This window comes from Xyrauchen texanus, chromosome 9, assembly GCF_025860055.1.
Source record: "Xyrauchen texanus isolate HMW12.3.18 chromosome 9, RBS_HiC_50CHRs, whole genome shotgun sequence".
NCBI classification, from domain to species: Eukaryota; Metazoa; Chordata; class Actinopteri; order Cypriniformes; family Catostomidae; genus Xyrauchen; species Xyrauchen texanus.
The window spans coordinates 47,254,973-47,277,123 of NC_068284.1; the positions used below are offsets into that span (position 1 = coordinate 47,254,973).

The 22,151-nt window shown below is 42.4% G+C and overlaps 1 protein-coding gene across 1 annotated transcript in view; it reads right to left on the reverse strand.

Annotated features, from left to right (window-relative positions):
* Positions 1 to 7,652: 7,652 nt before the first annotated feature.
* LOC127649452 (neurocan core protein-like) overlaps positions 7,653 to 22,151 on the reverse strand; it is a 78,123-nt gene continuing 63,624 nt past the window's right edge. Inside the window, 6 exon segments of the mRNA XM_052134545.1 lie at positions 7,653 to 10,118; positions 10,344 to 10,526; positions 11,684 to 11,828; positions 12,429 to 12,511; positions 14,551 to 14,709; positions 20,704 to 20,817. Of these exon segments, the coding sequence (XP_051990505.1) occupies positions 10,027 to 10,118; positions 10,344 to 10,526; positions 11,684 to 11,828; positions 12,429 to 12,511; positions 14,551 to 14,709; positions 20,704 to 20,817 (776 nt within the window). The 3' untranslated portion in view covers positions 7,653 to 10,026.

Here is a 22,151-nt window from a genome sequence, read left to right on the forward strand (position 1 = left end):
TGCCACAGGCTGATAGCATCCATGCCACGCCGCATTGAGGCAGTAATTAATGCAAAGGGGCCCAAACCAAGTACTGAGTACATATGCATGATTATACTTTTCAGAGGGCCGACATTTCTGTATTTAAAATCCTTTTTTTATTGATTTCATGTAATATTCTAATTTTCTGAGATTCTGAATTTGGGGTTTTCATAAGCTGTAAGCCATAATCATCAAAATTATATCAAATAAAGGCTTGAAATATCTTACTTTGCTTGTAATGAGTCTATATAATATATTAGTTTCACCTTTTAAGTTGAATTACTGAAATTAATGAACTTTTGCACGATATTCTAATTTTTCGAGTTTCACCTGTATGTGCTTTGTGAAGGACTTTTATTTGTACATACATATTTCACATGACCTCTAGGGGGCGCTACATTTCAAAGCGAATGTTTTGAGGCCTTATATTGTTATTTTAAGTAACATAAATGGAGAAGTGATGTTATCTCTGAAAAGTTCAGATTCTAAGCTTTCAAATGACACCTCATATGCCTGACTTATGCATACAGAGACTTTAACGCTTTAAGCGTAAACTTTTTTCGCGATATAGCGCCCCCACTTGGACTCGCCGGCGGGTCAATAGAGTTTGTTAAGAAAGTTGTATGGGTTGGAACAACATGAGGGTGAGTAATTGATGACAGAATTTTTGGGGTGAACTGTCCCTTTAAGAGTAGCTTAAATGCTGATGGGTGGAGAGTAACTATACATACACAGATCGAGGAGTTTAATTAAAAACTCAAATATGAAAAATCATATCTGATTCAATCAGTTTTATTTGGAGTTTAATAAAGAACAAAACACAGCAACAAACAAGTGAAGCCTTAATAACATCAAAGATGAAATTAAATCAACTTTTACCTCAGAAAGTGTTTATCGTTTTCTAAGCGATTCACTTTAAAAAAAAATCAAAGATCGCGCGACTGTTAATAAGATCTTTTGCGTCAAACACGTGTTTCCTCGTTTATTAAACTGTCTGATTTTATATGATTTAATGAAGTTTGCGAACACAGTTGTGTTGTGTGAAATTGTCGTAAAAGGAGGTAAACACTGAATGATGAGGCACCAATGGGGGTAAATACATTAATGAATAAAACAAAGAACATCAAACGTCACTGCAATTCAAATACACAAAGCTGAAAGTCAGTTTACGGAAAATAAAATTGAGTTGATCAATTCGATTATGTTATGGATTATTTGCCTTCATCTAATGGTGCGTTCACATACAACGCGAAGCGAGCGTTTCGCATGGCGCGATTACATACAAAGTCAATGCAAAGATGCGAATAGTCGCGAATAGATGGCGGCCGGGCGGCATGAATGAAGCTGCGTTCACACTGCCAGCAACACGCAGCGACAAAATGACCTCATCTCATTCATTTTCAATGAGAGCTGGCGACTTCCGGCAACACGAGCGACGACGACCGTTGGCTACTGGATGTGGGCGTGTCCAGCGACGTGACAAATTTGAGAAATTTTTAACTTTATGCAAATGAAGAGCGACTTTCAGGAGTGACAGCCAATATGAGAGCAGATGGTAGAGCTCACGTGATCCTAATATTTTAATAATAATATTAATTGTAAAGAAACAGTGGTTTAGACTCTCCATACGCACCACTAGCGACCTAAACGCCAGCCACTGGCGACATGCAGCGTCAAAGTAGCTGGCAGTGTGAATGCAGCTTGACATGTCTCGAACACGAAAAATCGCTTAATTCGCGTATTGACGCGTTATCGCGAAAGCCTACTGGCATTGAGGTTGTATGGATGGCACTGACGTACTGAAGAAATCTGGAAAAATTGACTATAGAAGAAGTCGCCTCCTGTCCTTTTCCGGAAGAGAAGGGGAAATACTTGTGTGTTTGCGTTACTCGCGCAAACGCAAGTTTAACCACAAATTTAAAATCCAGCGGTCAAACTCGCATGAGCAATGCAAGACCAAAATGTTCTTCGCGTTGTACGTGAACGCACCATAACACCATGTTTACTAACACTGTGTAACAGTGTTGGGTAGTGTGTTATTTCCTAATATCTCATGCCTCAAAAGTATAGAAAATTACTATTATTCGTTTTGTGACCAGGACAGTGATATTTTGAAATTGACCTATTTTCCAGAACATTCCAGATAGATTCAGTACTGAGTAAACTTGGAGTAACTAGAACTTTCTAGAACTTTCCAGTAATATATATAGTAGTATACATTTATGGGCCTTTAGCCCACCAGTTCAGTTTAGTTCCAGCTTCCTAAGTGGATGCATATTTACAAGCATCCAGCGGACACATTTTGCTATGTCTGCGGGCAATTTATCAAGACGAGCAAAAAAGTACTCTGCTAAGATGTTTGAGGCCTCCAAGGCATATTTCGGCATGCCTGTCGGGGATGAAGACACTTCACTTCACCTGCGGGCACTGCAAAACAACTCTGGAAGGTGAGATGGACAATTGTTGCTCTAAATTTTATGTTATAAAATGTGTTAATTTTTTAAATTGTCAAAGTGTTTAATTTGAAAATGTTTTTTTGGGACAGCAGGGACACCAAAGCGCACTACCACCGGCGGGACTGGCCACAGCGGACCGAGTTCTCTGTGGGGAGGAATCAACGTCAAGTGGGAGCTACTGATGGACTCCCGGAAGGTGCCGATGCCACCACTGCACATCAAATTGGGCCTTATGAAACAATTTGCCAGTGCTCTAGATAAGGAGTTGGCAGCCTTCAAGTACCTTCAAGACTTCTTCCCTGAGCTGTCTGGGGTCAAAGGTCAAAGCCGTTGTCTTCAACAGACCACAGATAAAGAAGATCCTGGATTGCAATGAATTCCCCAATAAGCTCACTAGTAAGGAGAAAGCGGCTTGGGACAGATTTGACGCAGTGGTTCGGGCCTTCCTGGGCAACCACATGGCCAAAAACTGTGGAGCTGGTTGAGACTCTGGTGAAGAACTATGGCACAATGGGCTGTGGGACGTCCCTCAAAGTCCATATCCTTGATGCTCATCTTGATAAATTCAAGGAGAAAATGGGAGTGTACTCGGAGGAGCAAGGCGAGCGCTTCCATTGGGATATACTGGACTTTGAACGCCGCTATCAAGGACAGTATAACGGGTAGGGACGGATTATGACCTACAAAGGCCCTGGGGCCAATTATCTCCAAGGGCCCCCCTCCACCCAAAAGTTGTTGAGTGGGGTGGGGGAGTTGGGGGGGGGGGTTCGTTGTTCATGCCCAAAAGGGTTTTCAAGCGGGAGGGGTCACCAAACTAGATCGTGCAGCCCGGGCAGTCAAGGGCCCCCTGGTAGTAAAGGGCCCCTGGGCACTGGCCCCATTGGGTCGCTTATCCATCCATGATAACGAGAACATGATGGGGACTACATTTGGGGGCTGATTTGTGAAAATGATTTACAGTATAATCGTAAATCTTAGAAAACTACTCACTTCTAAATCTTTTGTAGTCATTTATGTATTAAAAAATGTATGTGTAAATTTGGGTTCATATGTTGGTTATTTCTGAACGAAAAGACACAAATTCACCCCTTTTCTCATTGGAAATAGGTACATTTCAAAATATCACTGTCCTGGTCACAAAAGCAAAGTTTGTGGGGAATAAAAGCCATTTTATGTACTTTGCAATTAGGAAATAACACTGACTACCCAGGAACAAAAATGGTGTTACATAATGTAATAAATACATGTTATAAACATATCTGTGTGTAGAACATGGAGTAAATGGATATTACAGAGGAAGACCAACTTTAAATCCGTCCTGGGTTATGTCGGTTACTCTTGTGTGTGGTTGTGAACTAGTTAATGATTATCATCTTTATTTAGAAAACATTTGAAACACACTAATAAAAGCCCTTTCACAATCACATGAGGATACGAGTTATAGATATCCACAATCAGCATACATTTTTTGGATAACAATAATTAGGCCACAATGTGGCTAGTACAAATATCCACCGATATCAACAGTTAGTAAAATAAATGTCATATTTGATTTTGTTTTCACTGTTCATCGATAATGTGATTGTAATCAAGAAAGTACATTTAATTACTCTTCAAATTATCTGAACGTAACATTGCCACTAATGAAAAACAAAGATATCATGACGGATATCAAAATGAGCAATTTTAATTAAATTTGTTGATATTAGGAAAGTACTTTTGCACTAGTAAAAATCGTTTTCACAAGTAGTAATTCTAGGAATATTTAACTAATGAAAATGTAACTGTAGACAGGGCTGGACTGGGAAGAGAAATCGGGCCGGAATTTTACATAGCAAATGGTCCAAAAATAGTTGAGCCTGTGGTTGGGGGTGGGGTGGGGGGTGTGTGACTTAAGACAAGAGTTGTTGAGGTTGGGGGGTGGTCTTAAGACAAGAGTTGTTGTGGTTGGGGGAGTGGTCTTAAGACAAGAGTTGTTGAGGTTGGGGGGTGGTCTTAAGACAAGAGTTGTTGTGGTTGGGGGGTGGTCTTAAGACAAGAGTTGTTGTGGTTGGGGAGTGGTCTTAAGACAAGAGTTGAGTTGGGGTGGTCTTAAGACAAGAGTTGTTGTGGTTGGGGGTGGTCTTAAGACAAGAGTTGTTGTGGGGTGGTCTTAAGACAGAGATGCTGTGGGGGAGGGTGGTCTTAAGACAATATTGTTGAGGTTGGGGGGTGGTCTTAAGACAAGAGTTGTTGAGGTTGGGGGGGTGGTCTTAAGACAAGAGTTATTGAGGTTGGGGGGTGGTCTTAAGACAAGAGTTGTTGAGGTTGAGGGGGTGGTCTTAAGACAAGAGTTGTTGAGGTTGGGGGGTGGTCTTAAGACAAGAGTTGTTGAGGTTATGGGGGTGGTCTTAAGACAAGAGTTGTTGAGGTTGGGGGGGTGGTCTTAAGACAAGAGATGTTGTGGGGAGGGTGGTCTTAAGACAAGAGATGTTGTGGGGGAGGGTGGTCTTAAGACAAGAGTTGTTGAGGTTGTGGGGGTGGCCTTAAGACAAGAGTTGTAGAGGTTGGGGGGGTGGTCTTAAGACAAGAGTTGTTGAGGTTGGGGGTGGTCTTAAGACAAGAGTTCTTGAGGTTGTGGGGGTGGTCTTAAGACAAGAGTTGTTGAGGTTGGGGGGTGGTCTTAAGACAAGAGATGTTGTGGGGGGAGGGTGGTCTTAAGACAAGAGATGTTGTGGGGGGAGGGTGGTCTTAAGACAAGAGTTGTTGAGGTTGGGGGGTGATCTTAAGACAAGAGTTGTTGTGGGGGGGTCTTAAGACAAGAGTTGTTGGGGTTGGGGGAGGTCTTAAGACAAGAGTTGTTATGGTTGGGGGAGTGTTCTTAAGACAAGAGTTGTTGAGGTTGGGGGGGCGGTGGTCTTAAGACAAGAGTTGTTGAGGTGGGGGGGTGGTCTTAAGACAAGAGTTGTAGAGGTTGGGGGGGGCGGTGGTCTTAAGACAAGAGTTGTTGAGGTGGGGGGGTGGTCTTAAGACAAGAGTTGTTGAGGTTGGGGGTGGTCTTAAGACAAGAGTTGTTGAGGTTGGGGGAGGTCTTAAGACAAGAGTTGTTGAGGTTGGGGGGTGGTCTTAAGACAAGAGTTGTTGAGGTGGGGGGTGGTCTTAAGACAAGAGTTGTTGTGGGGGGGGTCTTAAGACAAGAGTTGTTGTGGTTGGGGGAGTGTTCTTAAGACAAGAGTTGTTGAGGTTGGGGGGTGGTCTTAAGACAAGAGTTGTAGAGGTTGGGGGGGGTGGTCTTAAGACAAGAGTTGTTGAGGTTGGGGGGTGGTCTTAAGACAAGAGTTATTGAGGTTGGGGGGTGGTCTTAAGACAAGGGTTGTTGTGGGGGGTTCTTAAGACAAGAGTTGTAGAGGTTGGGGGGGTGGTCTTAAGACAAGAGTTGTTGAGGTTGGGGGGTGGTCTTAAGACAAGAGTTGTTGAGGTTGAGGGGGTGGTGGTCTTAAGACAAGGGTTGTTGTGGGGGGTTCTTAAGACAAGAGTTGTAGAGGTTGGGGGGGTTCTTAAGACAAGAGTTGTAGAGGTTGGGGTGGTGGTCTTAAGACAAGAGTTGTTGAGGTTGGGGGGTGGTCTTAAGACAAGAGTTGTAGAGGTTGGGGGGGCGGTGGTCTTAAGACAAGTGTTGTTGAGGTTGGGGGGGTGGTCTTAAGACAAGAGTTGTTGAGGTTGGGGGGTGGTCTTAAGACAAGAGTTATTGAGGTTGGGGGGTGGTCTTAAGACAAGAGTTATTGAGGTTGGGGGGTGGTCTTAAGACAAGAGTTGTTGAGGTTGGGGGGTGGTCTTAAGACAAGAGTTGTTGAGGTTGGGGGGTGGTCTTAAGACAAGAGTTGTTGAGGTTGGGGGTGGTCTTAAGACAAGAGTTGTTGAGGTTGGGGGTGGTCTTAAGACAAGAGTTATTGAGGTTGGGGGTGGTCTTAAGACAAGAGTTGTTGAGGTTGGGGGGTGGTCTTAAGACAAGAGTTATTGAGGTTGGGGGGGTGGTCTTAAGACAAGAGTTGTTGAGGTTGGGGGGGTGGTCTTAAGACAAGAGTTGTTGAGGTTGAGGGGGTGGTGGTCTTAAGACAAGGGTGGTTGTGGGGGGTTCTTAAGACAAGAGTTGTAGAGGTTGGGGGGGTGTTCCTTGTCTTTTCTGCATGTCGCGGCTCCATTTTGTGGTCCGTTCTGCATAACGCGGCGGCTCATTTTAGCTTATCTCGGCCCATTCAGCCCGTTACACAGACGACCCACCGGACCCCTTGGTTCTCCCGATGGCCAGTCCTCCCCTGATCGCCCCCAAAGTGCGTCGGCTCAGTGGGAAAATGCCCGGTATGCCAGATTACCAGTCCAGCCCTGACTGTAGACATCTATAATTCATATTCTGGATGTGGTTAAAGGTGCTGTAAGCGATTTTTCTTTCATGGAAAAGTATGCAAGAAATGTTCCTGTGTTGAATTATTGAGGCTTAATGCCATTTTTATGCCATGTTGTTCATAACAGTTGCCAGCTGAAGGCGCTGTTTTGCTGCTGTTGTTTTTGAAAACAGATTCTACGTGATGTCAGTCTCAATAAAGCTCATTGGGCATCTTTGGAGTGCGGGTTTTGGAAAGAGGGGGCGTGGCTAATCCAATGTCTCAGCGGGTTTAAGTTCTTACAGCACTTTTACATTTCAAAAGGGCTTGTGATACATACACATTAAAAAGAAACCATCTCAAAATCCTACTAACACTTCAGATTCACACCTCAACAGGGTTTGCTAATGAATGCTAAACATTCCTCAGAGCCAAAAACAGCATGAGCATCGAAATGCACCCAGTTAATGTTTTCAGAAAGCTTAGCATCATAACGGAGACATATGCTCAGGAAACAAACACATAAACCCTCTAAACCTTCTGAATCAATCAGACACGAGTAAACGATTATGATTCATGTGGAATTGCACTGGTATAACAGAGATGAGTAAATCAACAGATAAACATGTCAAGCACTTCTCAGTAACACTATTTGATGTGTAGAACGCTACAGGAATAATTTGTGCTGATCCAAGACACACATTTAGCTCAAATCAGACAAGGTAGAAGCTTGAATCCAAGCACTAGACCAATGAGTTATTCTAGAGTTGATGGATGGTAAAAGTACAACCAGTTTACAGAGTTAAACAGAATATAAGAGGTCTTGCAACTTTACTAGTGTAACGTTTAACAATAGTTAAAGATGTGCAATACATACAAACCTTTAGCAAACACACGCAAAATAAATTCAACAGAATGTAAAATGTCATGTGGTACAGAGAACACATAGTACAGTAATTGTGTAGAAATACTGCACTGAAAACCCTAATAAGTTGTCTTTACTCAATTGATTGAGAACTGAGACTGTGCATCGGGAGAACCGGGACTTTTCTCGGTATGCCGGCCGCGAAACGAGGCCACAATATGCCAAAGTGGGCCACGATTTGATGAAGGGAGCCACGATAAGCAGACGGGTTTCGCGAAAGGTTGCCATGATATGCCGAAGATGACAGAGAAACACTTTGCCACAACAACTTGGCAATTTAAGTCATGTTTAATTGAGACACTTTGATTTTTTTTATCCAGTAATGACAACATTGGGGTTTACAATGCATTAGGTTTGGACATGAGTACTTAAAGGGATAGTTCACCCAAAAATGGAAATTCTCTCATTATTGACATACCCCAGATGTGTATGACTGTGTGTCTTCAGCAGAACACAAATGAAGATTTTTAGGAGAAGATTGAACTCTGTCAGGTCCTTATACACAGGTGCCAGCACTCTGACGGTCCAAAAGTCACATTTAGGCAGCATAAAAGTATTTCACACGACTCCAGTCGATCAGTGGGACGTCAGAGTGCCGGCAGCCGTGTATAAGGACCTGACAGAGCCCAAACTTCTAAAAATCTTCATTTGTGTTCTGCTGAAGAAAGACACATGTGGAATGGCATAATGAGAATTGTCATTTTTGGGTGAACTATCCCTTTAAGTTATCGAAAATGACAGCAATGATTGATCATAAAAACAATTTTGTGACTTGACATCAACACACTGATTGAAATCCAGCAACTATACAGATATCGTGATTGATTATGACCTTGTTTACTGTAGATTGTGGCCTTAATTCAGCGGATTTGCGTCAACATGGCAACTTTCAATCTGGGTGCAATTCTTTTTTTATTTTCTCCCATTTTTCCTCCCCAAATTTGTAACGGCCAATTCCCAAAGTCCTCATGGTGGGGTAGTGAATCGCCTCAATCCGGGTGGAGGAGGACGAATCTCAGTTGCCTCCGCGTCTGAGAACGTCAATCCGCGCATCTTATCACGTGACTTGTTGAGCGTGTTGCCGTGGAGACGTAGCACGTGTGGAGGCTTCGCGCTATTCTCCGCGGCATCCACGCACAACTCACCACACGCCCCACCGAGAGCGAGAACCACATTATAGCGACCACGAGGAGGTTACCCCATGTGACTCTACCCTCCCTAGCAACCGGGCCAATTTGGTTGCTAAGGAGACCTGGCTGGAGTCACTCAGCACGCCTTGGATTCAAACTCGCGACTCCAGGTGTGATAGTCAGCGTCAACACTCGCTGAGAAACCCAGACCCTCCCTAGCAACCGGCCCAATTTGGTTGCTAAGGAGACCTGACTGGAGTCACTCAGCACACCCTGAGATTCGAACTAGCGAACTCCAGGGGTGGTAGTCAGCGTCAAATACTCACTGAGATACCCAGGTCCACACAATCTGAGTGCAATTTAACGATTTTAAACTTGACACACCATCTTAAAAACAATGCTCATGACGCTAGATGCAAAAAAACACAAAGGGGAGGCAAAGGGGGGGTCATTCTTTAGAATGCGGTCATGCACAAAAATGTGTAAGATTTGAGTCAGCATGATGACATTTGCATGTTTACACAGACTAACAATATAAAGATGTGTGTTTTATCTGTCAGGTACCCGAGTGGACTAAATAACCACAATTCATAACCTTAATAAATATGCAAATTTCCATCCGGTTTGGTGATAGAAGCTGGCAAGAACACGAAGGGCATTAGTTCTGTCATTTAAGGGAATCTGGTCCACATTCAATACATATATTTGAAGCATTACATAACCCAAAACATCTAAGGCCAAACAAATACACTGCATTACCTACATTCTCGGCTAAGGCTTAAATGAATACAACTATCCTATAACAGATTAACAGCAGAATGAGGCTCTAGATTGCAAGTATAAACTCGGTCTGCATGTCTGAAGGTCAAACTAAGGACTGTAGAGTTTGTTAGTTCAGAAAGTCCTCTTAAAGCAGGATCGAACCGGGTTATTGAATCCTAAATAAACGTTAATAAACAGCAGTTAAAAGTAAAAGAGTAAAACAGTTTCGAAGGACAAGAAGACATCTGTACGAAGAGAAGGTGATGCGAGTGACTGTTTTGTCCTTCAGGGTCTGTTTTTGTTTTCCTCGACTTTGGACTTTCGGACTGGAGAACAAAGAAACTGGAATCAAGGCGGTTCAAGAGGGCATCTTAATCACGCCCCCTGTGCCCATGGCGGCGGTGTCTTCGATGATCGCGGCGGGATCTATGGTGTTGCCGACGGTAACGGTGAGATCTTCGTGCTGGGACGAGAAAAGGTTTTGGTTAGGAACAAACAGTTGTTTATTAGAAACTGAAACAATAACATGAGAAAATAAAACGGTGCATTGATGGTTTGCTTTCAGGAAACGATAGCTAAGGTCTCAATTTGCTCTCAAGAGAAACAACTGAGATTTGTCTATTTAATCTATAAATGACTTAATCAAACAGCCACTAGAAAGCAGCTGGATGAACAGTTTGAGACTCACACTTAGCACAGATGATCTTGGGTCGCTCCCAGGTTCCGTTGGGTCGGCAGCGGACGGTCGGTATGTGTCGCTGGAAAAACCCGTCGTCACACTGGTATCGCACGACTGCGTGGATGTCATAGTGTGACCTTTTGCGACCCACTAGATAGGCGCTGTCCACTGCAGGCGGCGTGCCGCACATGACTGACAAACAAAGATGACACAGAGAGATTTATAAATGAATTCTTTCATGCAAACAAATCTTTAAAATAAGGCTTAAAATGTGATTATCAGCCAATTTGCATGACACCATTCTTAAAATGCATTTTCTTAGAAATGTATCAGTCCCTTCATGTTTTGTTCAACCCCATTATGCTGTAAAGTTCAACACCAAAACCAAAATCCATCCCATCCATCCATCCATCTTCAACCGCTTATCCGAAGTCGGGTCGCGGGAGCAGCTGCTCCAGCAGGGGGCCCCAAACTTCCCTATCCCGAGCCACATTAACCAGCTCTGACTGGGGGACCCTGAGGCGTTCCCAGGCCAGTGTGGAGATGTAATCTCTCCACCAAGTCCTGGGTCTTCCCCGAGGCCTCCTCCCAGCTGGACGTGCCTGAAACACCTCCCTAGGGAGGCGCCCAGGGGGCATCCTTACCAGATGCCCAAACCACCTCAACTGGCTCCTTTCGATGCAAAGGAGCAGCGGCTCTACTCCGAGCTCCTCACGGATGACTGACTCACCCTATCTCTAAGGGAGAAGCCCGCCACCCCTCTGAGGAAACCCATTTCGGCCGCTTGTACTCGTGACCTAGTTCTTTCGGTCATGACCCAGCCTTCATGACCATAGGTGAGGGTAGAAACAAAAATTTGCCTTCCGGCTCAGCTCTCTTTTCGTGACAACGGTGCGATAGAGCGAGTGCAATACCGCCCCCGCTACCCCGATTCTCCGGCCAACCTCCCGCTCCATTGTCCCCTCACTCGTGAACAAGACCCCGAGGTACTTGAACCGCTTCACTTGGGGCAATACCTCCTTCCCTACCCAAAAATAATCCATGGGTTATTAATTTTGTGTTTCTATTACAATGTGTGTCCAAACTGATTGATACTACCAGAATGTCCGGAATTTTCATAACATTTAGATAAACTACAGTTAAGCTAATCGTTTAAAAAAAGTAGTTAGCTACACCTCAAGTGAGTAAATATGTGCTTTTAAAATGTATTTTTAATGATATAGATTATGATAAATAAACATTACAAAAATATATTTTCATAGTATCCAAAAACGTCTCACAAAAGCTTCTCCAAGCTAGTTTAACACAAACTAGACGGTTCTGCATTCAGTTAATTGGTTTTAACTCACCGGTTCCTTTCTTGCAGATGTACGGTAGATTATAGTTGCAGGGCACGTCGTTCCATTTGCCGTCTTCTCTCGAGATCATCACCACGCAGTCCTCGCCACCCGCGAAGAAATTATCCGGCTGATTCTCGCGCCAGTTTTCATACACCTGTGAGAAACACACACAACACAACAGACTACAATGGGTAGCTCAGTGGTAAAAGACGCTAGCTACCACCCCTGGAGTTCACTAGTTCGCTAGTTCGAATCCCAGGGTGGGCTGAGTGACTCCAGCCAGGTCTCCTAAGCAAACAAATTGGCCCGGTTGCTAGGGAGGGTGGAGTCACGTGGGGTAACCTCCTCGTGATGGCTATAAAGTGGTTTGTTCTCGGTGGGGCGTGTGGTGAGATGAGCGTAGTTGCTACGGTGGATGCAGTGAAGCCTCCATACGCGCTATGTCTCCGTGGCAACGCGCTCAACAAGATGCGTGGGTTGGCGGTTTCAGACGCGGAGGAAACTGAGATTCGTCCACCGCCACCCGGATTGAGGCGAGTCACTGCGCCACCACAAGGACACAGAGCACATTGGGAATTGGGCGTTCCAAATTGGGGAGAAAAAGAGGGAAAAATAAATATGTACAGTATTGTCTGATTACAAAGGAATAGCTTTATTAATTACCCACGTAAAACCACTTTAAGTGCCACGCCAAACAGCCAAAGTGTGAGCAGATATATGTATAAGTTTGATGAATGATTGATTCAAAACTCACCACGTCCAATGCATCTGTCCACTGGAAATCCTCTTCTACTGTACGATCATTCAGTCCAATCCAAGCGTTCTCATGACCCAAACCTGATGGACCACAAACACACTGAGAATCCAGTAGATTTACCTTTCACTCCCTGCATTATTCCACACGGGACACCTTCATCACCAGAAATCAAGTCTTTGTGTTTGTAACTGTCTTTAATCCATAATGTGCATAAAAGGGAAACACTGAAAGATTAAAAATGCACCCGTTTATTTGTATTTTGTTCATTTATGTGCTCATTTGTGTCTCTTTCATCATATCACTGTTTGTTTGAACATCTAAAACATAAATGCACGTTAGCGTCTTTAATACAGCGATGTTGTTCGTTAAAAACAGCTGCATATTAAAGGAATATTCCGGGTTTAATACAAGTTAAGCTCAATCGACATCATTTGTGGCGTAATGTTGATTGCTACAAAAAATTATTGCGACTCGTTCCTCCTTTTCTTTAAAAAAAGCACAAATCAAGGTTACAGTGAGGCACTTACAATGGAAGCGAATGGGGCCAATTTTTGGAAGGTTTAACCCCTTATACTCTGGTGCATTTTTGGCCAGCTGCCAGCAATTTTTCCACACTCACATAACATAACTAACATAAAAAACTGGTCAAAAATAATATTGTATGCGTTCATAATCTTATGATAAACAGAAAGTTTAAAAAAAAAAATGTTTTACATTTTTTTGTTGTTGTTGTTGTCCTAACTTTGTAAATGTGTAATTCTGGTTCTGTTTACTCTACTTCCATTTGAAAAGTCTCATTTTATTCCACTAGGTGGCAGAAAGCACTAGAAATAATTCCATCACAATGCACAGATGTGAACTGTAGGTGGCGCTCTAACACATTTTAGCTCTAACAGATGTGCTCGTCCATAGACATTCAGTCTAATGTTCAGTTCAAGCAACACCCTTGTTGTTTCAATGAATATCTCGGCCTCTCAGTGGACTACAAGCTCAATTTAGGTGTTAGTAGAAAGCTGAGATCCTCCCCATTGATGATATATACTATATATTATCATCAATAGTTGAAAACATATTTTTCTGATTATTTGGATGTGATGGATGGCATATTTTGTACTGGACATCTAAGATATAACATTGGATTATTCATACAAGAAAGTATACAAGTAAACAATGGCTAATTTTTTATAAAACTGCCTAAGGTATAAGCAGAAGGTGCATACAGGAGCAGTTATTGGATTAATCTATATTTGATGACAGTAATCATATTTCACTTTGTGATTCTTTTGAAAATCTTTTGAACTGTGGTATTAGGGGAGCAAAAGTAACTGCACAGTCACATTCATGAGAATGAGCGCTTTCCCTGGATATGTAACTTGTCCATTTATGTGCTATATGAAGGACTATTTTAATTTTAATATTTCTACCCCATTACCTCTAGGGGGCGCTCATTTTCAACGTGACTGTTTTGAAGTCTTGTTTTGTTATTGTAGTTAACATAAATGCAGAAGTGTCTCACTGCAACCCAGATTTTGGCTTTTATTTTTAAATAGAAAAATGAGTCGAAATTGTTTTTTGTGGTAAAAGCGCAGTGTAGTTCTAGCGGGAAGACTAGCAGCTGTACATCATCGCAGCATTAGCTGGGTAACTCCTAGCCAATAGCATGTAAGCCGTTGTTTTATAAGTCTGCTCATAATTAGTCTATCACATTGCTGTTTCAGTGTGCTAACACGGCAACCTCCTCCACCCCACCACCACCTGTTGAGTCCCGTCCTGCACGGGGGCAGGCTCCTCCCCCCTGCCTCCTATCTCCGGCAGGATATGACGGTTCCGAGTACAACTCCCTCGGACCGCCAGACAAGGCTTACGCCAAAGTGAGACATTCATTTTCTGTTTTACATTCATGAAATAAATGTCATCTTAAACCTCACTCAAGCCTGCGAGTCTTCCCGATAGAATCTACATTATGCCACAAATGCTGCTGTACCCGGAATTTTCCTTTAATGCTTGACCTCATAATAATCTTGCCATCAGTGTCCCGATGTTCAGTGCATCAACAGAAATAACAAATTTACAGTATTTGAATTTCATCAGCAGCACGCTACAGCGGTTTGTGACAGACCGTTGAGGAAGTCCTGCTCCATGGAGGAAGTGATGCTGGTCAGGTGACTGCTGTGCTCCCTGCAGTCCTTCTCAGCATCCTCCCAGGTATGTCGCCGTGGAAACAGTCTGTAGCAGTGACCGTGAAACTTCTTCCAACCGTGTTCACAACCCTCTGTGTCTACAGTAAGACCATAAGACAGAGCATTGTATTACCATAATTACGAGAAATAACATTTTAGTATCTTGGTCATTGAAATTAAACAAACTAAGAATAGCAGAAGAAAGTCAATTTGAATAAGTAAATAATTATGTAAAGACACAAAATAAACACTGATGTGATGAGTAGGGGTTTTGTATCACACTAAAGTGGGTATTTATTTTGGGATCATTTATTTTATTATGTGAAAAGAGAGCGTAGGGTGATAAGATGACATGAAACTAGCAGTGCATTCAGAAAGTATTCAGACCTCTTAATATTTTTGCCACGTTTTATTATGTTGCAGGCTTATGCTATTTTTTTTTACATCAATCTACACTCCAAAACCCACAATGACAAAGCAAACCCAGATTTTGCTAATTTATTAAAAATAAAAAACTTAAATATCACATTGACGTAAGTATTCAGACCCTTAACTCAGTACTTAGTTGAAGCACCTTTGGCAGCGATTACAGTCTTTTTGGGTATGATGCGACAAGCTTTGCACATCTGAATTTGGGGATTTTCTGCCATTCTTCTCTGCAGGTCCTCTCAAGCTCTGTCAGGTTGGATGGGGACTGTCGGTGGACTGACATTTTCAGGTCTCTCCAGAGATGTTTGATTGGGTTCAAGTCTAGTCTGGCTGGGCCACTCAAGGACATTCACAGAGTTGTGTCTAAGACACTCTTCCGGTGTCTTGAGTGTGTGCTTTGGGTCATTGTCCTGTTGGAAGGGGAACCTTCGGCCCAGTATGAGGTCCTGAGCACTCTGGACCAGGTTTTCATGAAGGATGTCTCTGCATTCTGCTGTGTTGAGCTTTCCCTCATCCCTGACCAGTCCCCAATCCCTGCTGCGGAAAAACACCCCCACAGCATGATGCCACCACCACCACCACGCTTCACCGTTGGGATGGTATTGCGCAGGTGATGAGCGGAGCCCGTTTTCCTCCAGACATGACGCTTTGAGACCAAACAGTTCAATCTTTAGGTGCTTTCATGTGTCTTGCACTGAGGAGAGGCGTCCGTCTGGCCACTCTGCCATAAAGTCCCAGATCGGTGGAGTGTTGCAGTGATGGTCGTCCTTCTGCAATTTCTCCCGCCTCCACTCATGATCCCTGAGCATGAGTGGAGACGGGATCATATAGCTCTCCTATAACTGTTCTGAGACCAGTGCAGACAGACAGCACACCTGGAGGTTAAGTCATGCACTAAATAGGGAGCAATAGCTCTCTATAACTGTTCTGAGACCAGTGCAGACAGACAGCACACTGGAGGTTAAGTCATGCACTAAATAGGGAGCAAGGGAGCATCCTATAGCTCTCTATAACTGTTCTGAGAACAGTGCAGACAGACAGCACACTGGAGGTTAAGTCATGCACTAAATAGGGAGCAAGGGAGCATCCTATAACTGTTCTGAGACCAGTGCAGACAGACAGCACACTGGAGGTTAGGTCATGCACTAAATAGGGAGCAAGGGAGCATCCTATAGCTCTCCTATAACTGTTCTGAAACCAGTGCAGACAGACAGCACACTGGAGGTTAAGTCATGCACTAAATAGGGAGCAAGGGAGCATCCTATAGCTCTCTATAACTGTTCTGAGACCAGTGCAGACAGACAGCACACTGGAGGTTAAGTCATGCACTAAATAGGGAGCAAGGGAGCACACTGGAGGTTAAGTCATGCACTAAATAGGGAGCAAGGGAGCATCCTATAGCTCTCTTATAACTGTTCTGAGACCAGTGCAGACAGACAGCACACTGGAGGTTAAGTCATGCACTAAATAGGGAGCAAGGGAGCATCCTATAGCTCTCTATAACTGTTCTGAGACCAGTGCAGACAGACAGCACACTGGAGGTTAAGTCATGCACTAAATAGGGAGCAAGGGAGCATCCTATAGCTCTCCTATAACTGTTCTGAGACCAGTGCAGACAGACAGCACACTAGAGGTTAAGTCGTGCACTAAATAGGGAGCAAGGGAGCATCCTATAGCTCTCCTATAACTGTTCTGAGACCAGTGCAGACAGACAGCACACTGGAGGTTCAGTCATGCACTAAATAGGGAGCAAGGGAGCATCCTATAGCTCTCCTATAACTGTTCTGAGACCAGTGCAGACAGACGGCACACTGGAGGTTAAGTCATGCACTAAATAGGGAGCAAGGGAGCATCCTATATCTCTCCTATAACTGTTCTGAGACCAGTGCAGACAGACAGCACACTGGAGGTTAAGTCATGCACTAAATAGGGAGCAAGGGAGCATCCTATAGCTCTCTATAACTGTTCTGAGACCAGTGCAGACAGACAGCACACTGGAGGTTAAGTCATGCACTTAATAGGGAGCAAGGGAGCATCCTATAGCTCTCCTATAACTGTTCTGAGACCAGTGCAGACAGACGGCACACTGGAGGTTAAGTCATGCACTAAATAGGGAGCAAGGGAGCATCCTATATCTCTCCTATAACTGTTCTGAGACCAGTGCAGACAGACAGCACACTGGAGGTTAAGTCATGCACTTAATAGGGAGCAAGGGAGCATCCTATAGCTCTCTATGCAGTTAAGTGTGTTCACTCCTAAAATCTGATCAAAAGTTCAGTTTCAGCTGCAGATGATGTTTGGATCACTCAACGTGTTTGACACACATGGGACAATGATCATCAGTACATGGATTCACCATTTATAATGTTTTATTTTATTTTAAAAATAAACCGCCTAGAGTGGGAGACCCCTTCTGCTTCCCGAGAACGCTGCGGGGTGTTCCGTCCGCTAGGGGCCGGAAGACTGCCTCCGATCCATCTGGGGAGGTGCGGCTGTCGTCGATTAGAGGGTGGAGGAGTCATGACTCTGCACAGGCTAATTAGCCTTCGAGAGGGAAAAAGGCCGACTGGAGATGGCAGTGCAACAGAGAGAGAGATTTACGGGCAGCTGTCCGACACCTTTGTGTGTTTGTCTTTTTGTTTATGTTGCTTATTAAACTATTATTTATATTGTCAAGCCGGTTCTCGCCTGTTTCAGAATATATAATACTCTTGTATAACTCACGTGGTGTTTGCTTTAAGTGTTAAAAGATACGCTACAAAAGATTAAACACGCTCTTTTGAATTTGGCCAGGAACACCTAACAACTCAAAACACCCTATTCACAGCATAGCAATGTGCTAAAAACCACCCAGAACACCGCAGCAACTTATTCCATTAACCCCCTTATAATCATATATCATGGGTAGAGTCACATGGGGTAACCTCCTCGTGGTGGTGATTAGTGGTTCTCTCAATGGGGCGTGTGGTGAGTTGTGTGTGGATCGTGGAGAGTAGCATGAGCCTCCACATGCTGTGAGTCTCCGCGGGGTCATGCACAATGAGTCACGTGATCAGATGCGCGGATTGACGGTCTCAGACACGGAGGCAACTGAGGCTTGTCCTCCGCCACCCGGATTGAGGTGAGTAACCGCGCCACCACGAGCACCTGCTAAGTAGTAGGAATCGGGCATTACAAATTGGGAGAAAAGGGGAGAAATAAAACAATAAATAAATAAAGTGTTGTGAATCAGTTCAGAGCTGGTTGGTTTGGTTCAAGGCTTAGAACGCTTCGCTAAAAATAAATATATACATTCTGAATTCCCTATGGAGAAAATGAAGGTAAAAATGCTTCTGAAAGCAAGACCGCTGAAGAGTGAGCTCTCACTGCTGCAAATGAAATGTAAACACATATCCAATGTACTGTGAAATGAACGAGATGATTTATGAATGTATGTCAGCCACAAAAGCACGTCCTCATGTCAAACAAATCTCTACAGCACCATCATTCATATTATGAAACAGCATCTTCCAATTACACAAACTCAAAGAGCAATACGACGTTTGATGGACTCTGAGAGCTATGACATCATGCTTATGTGTAGTTTTGTTCCATTAGCCGACTGCATTATTTAACAGTAATACATCATCGTTAGTGTCACTGTCACCATCAGACACAGACGATGCCCGAGCGGACGGTTATGAGTGTGCAAAACCACTGAGAGAAAACGTTCACCACTAGCCAAACATTTAAGATGTTGACAAACAATGAAAATCTCACCTTCTTTCAATCGTAGAAGAACTTGTCACTGGATTTGCCAACGTTTTTGAGGTTTGGAGTATCAGATATGTTAAAGATACTCAGTGTTTTGTTTACAGCTATGTATGATAACAACCTTATGAAAACCCTCAAACGAGGGACATTTCATGTGATATTTAAAATGGGATAGTTCACCTCCAAAATGAAAATTCTGTCATACTTTACTCACCCTCATGTCGCTCCAATTTCATTTGACTCTTATGTGAAACTCAGTCATCTTACACAAATTGGTCTTATTTTTCAGAGAACTGCCCAAATAAAAAAAAAAGACTCAAATTATTCATAAATAATATTGTATGTGTTTATAATCTTATGATTAACAGAATTTTCACTCTACTTCACTTTGAAAAGTCTTATTTTATTCCACTAGGTGGCAGTAAGCACTAGAAAGTGATTTTTGTCTCTATCACATTCCATCACAATATACAGATGTGAACTGTAGGGGGCGCTGTAACACATTTTAGCCCTCACAGATGTGCTCGTCCATAGACATTCAGTCTAATGTTCAGTTCAAGCAACACCCTTGATGTTTCATTGAATATCTCGGCCTCTGAGTGGACTACAAGCTCAATTTAAGTGTCATTATAAAGCTGTGATCCTCCCCTTTGTAATGATATATAACATAGAAAATTGCCGAAATTAAGAGCAGATATAAATGTTCTGGTTTTTCGGAGCAGTGATTGGCGCAAAAATGAGACGTTTGTATTTGATGACTTACAGAAATCTTATTTCACTTTGCGATTATTTTACAAATCTTTCAAACTGTGGTATAGCAGCAATACAATAAACTATACAGTCACATTCCTGAGAACGAGAGCTTTCATTTGATATATGACTTGTCCATTTAGGTAATATGTAAAAGATTTTTAAATATTATATAATAAAAGATATTTTTACCACATGACCTCTAGGGGGCGACATTTTGCGAAGTGAATGTTTTCAGGCCTTATTTTTTTTATTTTAAGTAACATAAATGCAGAAGTGATGGTTATCCCTGAAAAGTTCAGATTCTAAGCTTTCAAATGACACCTCATATGCCTGACTTATATATACGGGGACTTTAACATTTTAAACAAATGTTTAATTTGCAAATTTTCAGCGTAAACCGTGAATTTCGGATATTCCCATCGCTTTCCTCTTTGTTTGACAGCGGCAAAACAAATGCTTGTAACAGAGTAAGCATTCCTGAAAAGTCTGTTGTATCATATTTAATACAGATTTCAAAGGGGGGTTTTCAATAAAATAATATACAAAATTTGAACCAAGCACAGGTTGCTTATATTCTGCAAATACTCATTTAAAAACATCAGTATCAATATAATCATTACTGTCACTTTTACTTTATTAAAATAAGCTGTTATTTATCGCAACATAACACTTTTCGCACAAATCCACCGTCATTTTAAATAGATCGATATAAACATTGAAACCAATTTTTCCACAAATAACCACTAGATGGTGCCATAAACATGTCAAACTTACATGTCATAGATTGTTTGGCTCGTCAGCTTGAACAGAGACTGAAACAGGAGCCGTCAAACCTTTAGGTTCTGCATTTTCGTGAAAGTTAAGACTTGATGCGCTTCTGTAGTAATTAAATTGCGCTTTAAAGAGTCTGCAAAGTACTCGTTTTCCATCACAAGTCCCATCTGGGCTAGTTTTCAACAACAAATAGCATTGAGAGGTCCTTTTTGTTGTGTTTTGTACGCGATGCATTTTTGGGTGAACTGTCCCTTTAAATCCCCTTTAAGCTGGTCTAAGTCGGAGTTTCCAGCAGGGAATGGCTTCGATTTGAAACCTGTCAGTCAGGTAGCAGGAAAGCATCAGATGTGGGAATGTTTGGGAATGTTTCAATGTTGTCTCACCTCTCTCACATCTGTCTCCGCTGTAGCTGGGCAAACACAGGCACTCGAACGAGTCTTCTTTATCAATGCAGGTGCCTCCGTTCTCACACGGGTTCGACTGACAGTCGTCAACATCTGCAACAATAACGAACACGTTTGCATTCAATGGAAAATGAATCACTCATTCACTCAAGTGTTGTTTGTTATCCTCCCAGAGGATTTTCCTTTTCGCAGTTCTCAGTTGTGTTTCATTCAAGCACTTTGTTGCAGATGTTTCTCCTAAAGTTCCTTCCTAATAATTAGAATAAGCACAAATGAGTCCATTGTTGACATTCATTAAGAGTTTATCCCAATGATTACAGCAGTGAAGGTAATATGCTCTTTATATTATATTACACTGTAAACTCATTATAGATATTTAATTACACATAATGATGGATGACGTGTCAGATTAAAGTGTCTTACATCAGCTGTACTGTACAGCTGTGGCCACAAGTATTGGCAGTGATATACATTTTGATTTGAGCCACAGGTTCTCTATGGGGTTTTCTATCATATTTCACTTTGCAATTATTTTACAAATCTTTCAAACTGTGGTATAGCGGCAATAAAATGAACTATACAGTCACATTCCTGAGAACGAGAGCTTTCATTTGATATATGACTTGTCCATTTAGGTACTATGTAAAAGATTTTTATATATTATATATAGAAATATATTTTTACCACATGACCTCTAGGGGGCGACATTTTGCGATATAAATGTTTTCAGGCCTTATTTTGTTTATTTCAGTAACATAAATGCAGAAATGATGTTAAATCTGAAAAGTTCAGATTCTAAGCTTTCAAATGACACCTCACATGCCTGACTCATGTATACGGGGACTTAAACGCTTTAAGCGTAAACATTTATGTGTATATAGCAGCAGGTGCATAGAGTCTAAGGGGTGAAACACACTTTAAGAGCATTTTTTTGGGAAGTACAGTTTAAATCAATTCCTTTTAATAATAATGATTTAGTGTACTTGAACTCCTCTTTTTCATGTACAAGAAAAAAAATGCCATTTTTGCCATTTAACATTATATTTAAAAGCCATATTTTATTATTTTTTATTTTCTATATTAAAATACTTACAGTATTAACAATAAAAGAACATTTAAAATGTTCAAATACATTTATTACAAAAAGCTGCTTGCGTCTTATAGCATGTCTATGCATTAAGATGAGCTACATAAATGAGAAACAGATCCAACCTAGTTTTAAAAAACGTATCTATTTTTTTTTAGGTGTGGATTGATTCTCTCGATAAAAGTTTTTAGATTTTAGAATATTTCCACACATCAGGGCTGGACTGGCAATCTGGCATACCGGGCATTTTCCCGGTGGGCCGACGCACGTTGGGGCTGATCAGGGTGGACTGGCAATCTGGCATACCGGGCATTTTCCCGGTGGGCCGACACACTTTGGG